The sequence below is a fragment of the Panicum hallii genome, chromosome 8 (assembly GCF_002211085.1).
Source record: "Panicum hallii strain FIL2 chromosome 8, PHallii_v3.1, whole genome shotgun sequence".
NCBI classification, from domain to species: domain Eukaryota; kingdom Viridiplantae; phylum Streptophyta; class Magnoliopsida; order Poales; family Poaceae; genus Panicum; species Panicum hallii.
The window spans coordinates 36,463,871-36,470,881 of record NC_038049.1 but is presented as its reverse complement, the minus strand read 5'-3'; the positions used below and the strand labels follow the sequence as shown (position 1 = coordinate 36,470,881).

Below are 7,011 nucleotides of genomic sequence, written 5' to 3'. Positions count from 1 at the left end.
CTTCTTGGGACGCCATACCTTCTTAGAGGAACTCATCTCTGCTTTTTTAGCGTGGTGAACTTTCTCAGCCAAATCTGGTCGCGCTTTCCTCAGTATTTCCAAACATTGGGCCTCGGCTTCTTCCAGGTTGCGCAACCGCTGCACCCTCCGCTTCTGGGACCGGTTAAGCCCATTAGGGCACCAGCGTGGTCGGTGATATTTATCTTCCTCACCTTCTGAATTTTCCTTTGTGCGTGATGACTCGACTTGTCCATGGTAGGGCTACTTTGGTCCTAAACGCTGAAAAACTGAAGCACTTCTTGCATCTTGCTTCTGAGACTTGCACTCTGGGCAATCCTCAAGGGTGGGTAGTCGTTTCATACCAGAATCCCAGCAGTACTTGAAGAACGGGCAATGCCAATGATCTCGCGTATCCTCTCGCTTCCTGAGGCATTTCCTAGTGCGCCGCTCGTATTCTTCTTCTTCAGTCTCGCGTTGGAGACGCTGTTGATACTGATTCTGGTATTTTCTCAGAAAATGAGATGAAACCGGTCGTTGATTCCTGACGTGCCTGACCTGTTATTCGGTGATATAGTCTCTTTCTTCTTTTTGGGGCCGATCGCGGGAATCAGCCTCCTGCTTCCTTGCATGCTGACGTGATGTATGTCCTGCCATGTTAATACTGAGCATAAAATCCAGCTGACGACGTGTTGATCGGTCGTACCCTTCCACCATGTTTACATTCGGGAATGGTTGAGTATCAACCTTCATGGCGTACTGCACCAAGATTAATCGGCCTTGCTCAATAGCTGATTGTATCTGTCGCCGGAGTTCCTTGCAGTCACCAGTACCGTGAGTGAAAGAGTTATGCCACTTGCAGTATGATCTCCCCTGGAGCTCTTGAGCTGTTGGGATCTTGCAACCTTCAGGGAATTTCAACTGCTTCTCCTTCAAGAGTAAGTCAAATATCTGTTCGACTTTGCTCACATAAAAATCAAATCCTTTCGAAGGTCCCTGTTGTTTCACCCACTTGCAGGACATGGGTTTTGCCCGCCCCCCCCCCCCCACATGCCCACTCCACAACTGCTATCTCTTGGTCATCCCTAGAATCTTCGGAGTCTTCAGCGTCAACCATTACTACTTGACGTTTGAACTTATCTTGGTATAATTCTGGGTGGCGTTGCTCGTATACTGTCATCTTTTGTACCAGATGTGCCAAAGAGTTGAACTCCAGCTGGAAAACCAGATCTCTGATCGGTTTTACCAATCCCAAAGACGCCAATTCAACTGCCTCTTTTTCTGAAATCCGAGTCGAATAGCAATGGTTCTTAACTTCTCTGAAACGCTGGATGTATTCCGCCACCGTTTCTTCTCGCTTCTGGCGGACCTGTGCCAAATCAGCAATCCCAGCTTCTGTAGCTTTTGAATGATATTGTATATGGAACTGTTCCTCTAGCTGCTTCCAGGTGCGGATAGAATCAGGACCTAATGATGTGTACCATCCAAAAGTTGGCCCTGTGAGAGACTGCGAGAAAAACCTCACTCGCAGTGGATCCGACACCGAAATCATCCCTAGCTGCGCCAGATACCGGCTCACGTGCTCTATGGAGCTGGATCCTTCCGCTCCGCTGAACTTGGTGAACTCGGGCAGCCGATACTTGGGCGGCAGAGGAATCAAGTCGTACTCGCTTGGATACGGCTTGGTGTAGCCGATCGCTCTCCTTCTTGGGAGAATGCCAAATTGATCTCTCAAAATGACACTAATCTGATCCACTGTATGAACTCCTGGGGCCGAGTGCGTACCTTTGTGACTCGGCCCTATCGCGTAAGTAGCCAACCATGCCTATTTATCGGCATCGACTACAGATATTCCTCCAGTTGTTCTCTGCGTAGGTTGCGCCGGGCTACCGCCATCTGGTATGTACGCACAAACATACCTATGTGGTACCTCTTTTGGGGGTTCACTAAAGAATTGGTGATCAGCAGGGTCACCTCCCATCTTGTACATGACGTATGCTGGAGAACCATGTTGCTCTGGAGCTGCAAACGTGTAAGGCACTGGTGGCCTGGCTTGAGAAGGCAACTCCCCTTTGTGACTCCCTAAATCAGATCCTGTTGGAGAGTACTGGTGTTTCATAATCTCCTACACCACACGTACCGCGACGCGCTCAAGGGTGTTCACCAAACTCTCAGAATGTCGATGTAACGAATGAGCCACCATGTAGTTGACTTCATGGCGGAGAGCTCACGTATGTTCTTCCGTAGGAGTAGACAGATCCACTTCGTCGAGTACACCTTCTGATGAAAATCCCTTCCACCTGATGCCGTGGTGACGGGTCCTTTCAAATGAGCCGATGAGATCAGCTTCAAAAGCAGCCTTTATTTCATCATACTTCTGCTTGTGCTCATCAGACAACTCTTCGTAAGTAATCAGGTTCTCGTTCGGCATCTTGACAACGAAAGTCGATGTAGCCGAAGAAAATGATGCAGTCGGTTGTAGTCGATGTAGTCAATGAATTAGTCGATGTAGTCGATGTAGTCGATGTAGTCGATGAAGTGGTCGATGTAGTCAATGAAGTGGTCGATGTAGTCGATGAAGTCCCACTAGGCATGCCAGAATGTGTTGTCGGTCAAAACCCACAGGCGAGCAGCGACAGGCAATATGAGGAGCCAGAAGGCTCCCGGGACTGCTGGTGGATCCCGGTCCCTCGGTCAACAGCCCAGAAGTCCGGCACACGCCCTGACTTGATGAAGTGCTAGGCGTGCCACCAGACCTATACCTGATCAGGAAGGTGTAGAAGTCGTTATTAGTTATTTTCCTGCATGCACAGCCACGTCAAACAATAGTCCGAGCCGCGACCGGCTCTTAAAATGACTCCCAAGATCGGCTAGAAGAGCCGATGGAGCCTCTGCACTGGGTCGGACCTATCTTTGTACCAGGTTGGACCTTCGGGTAGCTCTCAGAATCGGCTAAAAGAAGCCGATTGCCCTGTTTAACAGATCGGATCTATTAATATTTGAATGTCTTGTATGAATCCGATAGAAAAGATAAAAAAACATGCTCTGTAATTACCAAGCTAATCCAATCTACGATAGTAAAGGTTTTCACCGTATAATCGGAACATCCTACGCATGGTTAAGCCTAACGAACATGAAAGATAGCAGGACGTTAACCTAAAAAGAGGCCTAAAAACCAACTAATAAGCCGATTCCCGGAACAATCCCTCCTTAGATTACCATAAAGCACTAGACATGCAGCCAGAACATTCAACCCGTTTGAAGGGCCTAATCATACGGATATTAAACCAATTCCTTGTAGTACAAAGAACTATCATAACAGATTAGATCTACTAAGTAAGAACAAAGCAAGGCGCTGCCCTTGCACCTAGGATCACGTACAAGGGCAGCTAAATGTTTACGAACAGCAAGCAGAGCATGGATATATTATTAAGAACTAATGCAGTATCATAATCGTCTAAGATAACTAGTGTTACTCGTCAGCAACAACGCTTCAGCACGAGAAACACAAAGATAAGCAGATAAATGCGATGCTGCCCCGACCATGCGGAGCATGATCGGAGCAGCATGTCAGTTACCTGGAGAAACCCTTGGGAGAAGGGATGACGATGCGCCGAGAGTTTGTTGTGAATGTTGGATTGTTATTTTTATTAAATCTCACGATACATATTTATAGTCCGGAGACTTGATCTTCTTAACTAACCCTACCTGATTACGATACAATCTATTAACTTACAACTTTAGACTATCCTTACTAGATACACGGCCATTCCGGCCCTTAATACGCTCACACAGGAGCCGATTCGCAAACCATTACGATGATCTCCTTCAGCCCATGTTGCTCTCGGCCCATCTTTTGGCCCAGTCAAATTATGGCGATAACGGCGATAACAACGGTATAGGAAAAAAAGGTTCTAAATGGGCAAGTAGCATGCCGTTTAGGGTAAGTAACGTGCTATTTAGGATAGAGAACACATCGCTTAAAGGTCTTGTTTAAAGATTCAATTTTAATTCACGCAAAAGTGAATACAAAACTCTCCAATAGTCATTCTCACTTGAAATTATTTTTTAACTTGTCATTATTGTTGTTAGTTTTAAGCATATATACATGTTACTGTACTTATATTTGTCAATATGGTACAAAACGTGTAATCCGTGTAATACAGTGTACACGGCATGTACACGGTCTACACGCTACACGGATCCACACCGACCGTCTAGCGTTTACCGTTTAGGTAAACATTGCCAGATACATACCACAAATTAACAAAAATTGTCCTCCTACAGACCATAAATTGTTCATACATAACAAGGTAAATAATAAAAATTGTTCATACATAACAGACAAGACCCATAGTCTCAAATTGATCACCATGAGCTATACGATTTTTACCTTGCCTTTCTTTCTCCTCCTTCTGACCCTCTGGCCTACATACCTTTCCTTGGTGAAGTATGACTTGGACCGTCCTCTTCATCAACACGGTGACTTTCATGTGTTCCAGGAGTAGCTGACCTTGGACTTGTTGTAGTAGATTTCTTCTGTTTTTTGTTGTTGCTGTTGCAATGGAGGTCCTTCCACTTCTGGGCATGCTGCAGAGGTTCCAACAGTGCAGTAAACCAAATGACCTCTTATCTGAGTCTGCATCCTTGTACAGCACACATGCTTGTTGAATCTACACAGATCACAATGTGTTAGTAACCATACATACAACATGCATATACATTTCGAAACAAGTCAAAGGAAAAGACTTTATACCCTGTCTTGATGTGTGACATCGCTTTGAACGGAGTACTTGATTGTACCATGAACAAAATTTGCTAACACTTCCTTAAATGATACCCCAACGGTGTGAGAGAGAACTGATATTACGATCAGATTCAAAGGTCTTGTGCTTGTGGTAGTACTCATGAATTCGCTGCCAATAAGTGCTGCGAGTTTGATCAACAAATTGAACGGGATCCATGCTTACTTCTATCCATGCCGACGCCAACAAAATATCCTTCTTCTCGCTGAAATTTCTTGTTCTCTTCTTGTTCTTGATCCTATCTTCAAGGGGGGAGAAACCTCTGTAGGTGCCTCTGTAGATGCTTGTTCGTCAGGCATCGCTCCATAATTGATCTCATCAGCATCAAGCTCACTGCTTCCAACATTGTTCTCCACTAATTCCACCCAGCTTTGCAAATGACCTCCTGCAGTTGAGCATGAATAATAAGATTTAAACAGCAGCAAAATCCTATCACATGGACTAAACAAAATCTAATTGAGCAATACTGTCTACTATCTCTGCATCTGCATTGTCTTCTCATTATCTAAAAAGAATCTGCATTCTCTCACAGAGTCTACACTGCCAGCCAGGGATAAAACCTCCTCTGTCCTCTATCGCACACATTGTACCTCAACCACTCTCTTCTATCTATAGCAGCTAGGCAAGCAGCTATTGGTGTGGGACAGGCCGGCCGCGGCGTGCAGTGCGAGGGGCAAGCAGCAGGCGGCGTGCAGAGCGAGGGGCGGGCCGGCTGCGGCAGGCGCGTGTAGCGCGAGGGGCGGGACGGCCGCGGAGCCCCGCATCGGCACACGGCAATGGACGGGCCGTCGACGGCCCCATCGGGCGCGGCCTCGGGGCGGGTCGCCACCGGTCCCCTCGGGAACGGCCGCGGGGTGGTTCGCTGCCAGCCCCCATGGGCGCGACCGCCGGCCCCATCGCCATGGCCGAGGGATGGGCCGCCACTGGATCTACTGGTACCATTTCCCCTCCCTCCCCTAGACTGCATGGCCATCGGAGATGAGAAATCGACATACCTGGGGAAACCTCCGTGGATGGCGCGGGGGGGGTGGGGGGAAGCTCCGTGGAGGTGCGGTAGGGCCGGCCGTTGGCGCCGTTGTCGAATGAGAGCTCGGTAGAGGAGCTCCTACGAGTGAGAATCGGAGGGGGAAATGAGGTCGCCTCATCCGTCGGGGTGGGATGAGAGACCGGTTGGAGGGAGATTTTTACGTTTTAGCCCTTATAGATGAGGGAGGGGTCCAACAAAGAGCTCGGTTGGAGTTGCCCTGATGGCGTGACTTGTCAAATCAGGGATGGACACGTTACCAACCGCTACAAATAGTTATTTCTAGCTGCAAGAAGTAGGGACGGGTACCGCATCCGTTCCTAGAAATATATTTTTATCTGCCCTTAAAAAAATTTAGTGTATTGTAATAATGGTCAGATATGTTACACTGAATGTAGAGATCAGGATGTGAACTATTCCATTATTAAAAAAAGAAGCATATGCGAGCATATAGAGATGCTCAAGGTACTTGGGCCTAACAGCTTGTATATTTTCGGCTAATAACTTTTTCATTAGTGGAAACTGTTCATGTCGGTAAAAAAGCACCGTGACGACTTAGTCAATCTTAAGATACACACCATCTTAGTTATTTTTTTTAGGAACACACACCATCTTAGTTGGTACATACGGTTGTAAGAACTTCCTCATGAGTTGTTATATATGTTGTTGAAGTGAATTGATGCTCCTATCTTGATGGGTTGTTACTTGTTATCGAAGACAGGATAGATAAGCTTGCATTGAGCGATGAGATGATTGAAGATGTCCAGAATTCGGTGGCCTGAAATTCGATCACGGTATGATTATGGAACCGACAGGAGAAGAACCCAAGATCCGTATGTCAAGAAAGGGTTTTAAATTTCGTCCTACACATATATCCCTGTGCCGAATCCCCCGCCCGGGGCCATGCCTGTGTGTCTCTTGCGTGTGCTCCGCGCTCTCGACTCTGACTGCCTACTTAGGGCCCCTTTGGCAGAGCCTCCCTGATTCTCTTGATCCGCTCCCTGATTCTCCTTGGGAGCTGCTTCTCCTGATCCTCCTGGAGAATCAGAATCAGTTTGAAAAATCGTTTGGCAGGCAAACTGATTCTTATGTGCTGATTGCATGAAAATATGTATAATACCCTTCATTGTATATTCTTTTTGCAAACTTGCAAACAAAACTGAAATAATAGTAAAACAAAATCAA

General features: G+C 46.8%; 1 protein-coding gene across 4 annotated transcripts; it reads right to left on the bottom strand.

Moving 5' to 3' along the window:
- Positions 1–4,045: 4,045 nt before the first annotated feature.
- Positions 4,046–5,964, bottom strand: LOC112902042. Of its 4 annotated transcripts, none has more exons than XR_003230465.1 (3): positions 5,798–5,964; positions 4,754–5,187; positions 4,046–4,670 (listed from the first exon to the last, which is right to left on the bottom strand). XR_003230465.1 is itself a non-coding variant. In XM_025970938.1 (3 exons), exons 1-3 carry the CDS (start codon positions 4,975–4,977, stop codon positions 4,329–4,331), a joined length of 456 nt encoding a protein of 151 aa, XP_025826723.1. In that variant the 5' UTR covers positions 4,978–5,386; the 3' UTR covers positions 4,046–4,328. The 4 variants fall into 4 exon arrangements, 1 of the variants encoding a protein (XP_025826723.1); XR_003230467.1 differs by lacking the exon at positions 5,798–5,964 and adding an exon at positions 5,393–5,733; XR_003230466.1 differs by lacking the exon at positions 5,798–5,964 and adding an exon at positions 5,270–5,391.
- Between the last annotated feature and the right edge of the window lie 1,047 nt (positions 5,965–7,011).

Excerpts from the sequence above, each read along its gene's own strand:
- LOC112902042 (XM_025970938.1), bottom strand. Across the intron at positions 4,671-4,753 it reads ATGTCACACATCAAGACAGG|ATTCAACAAGCATGTGTGCT; the intron begins GTATAAAGTCTT and ends TGATCTGTGTAG.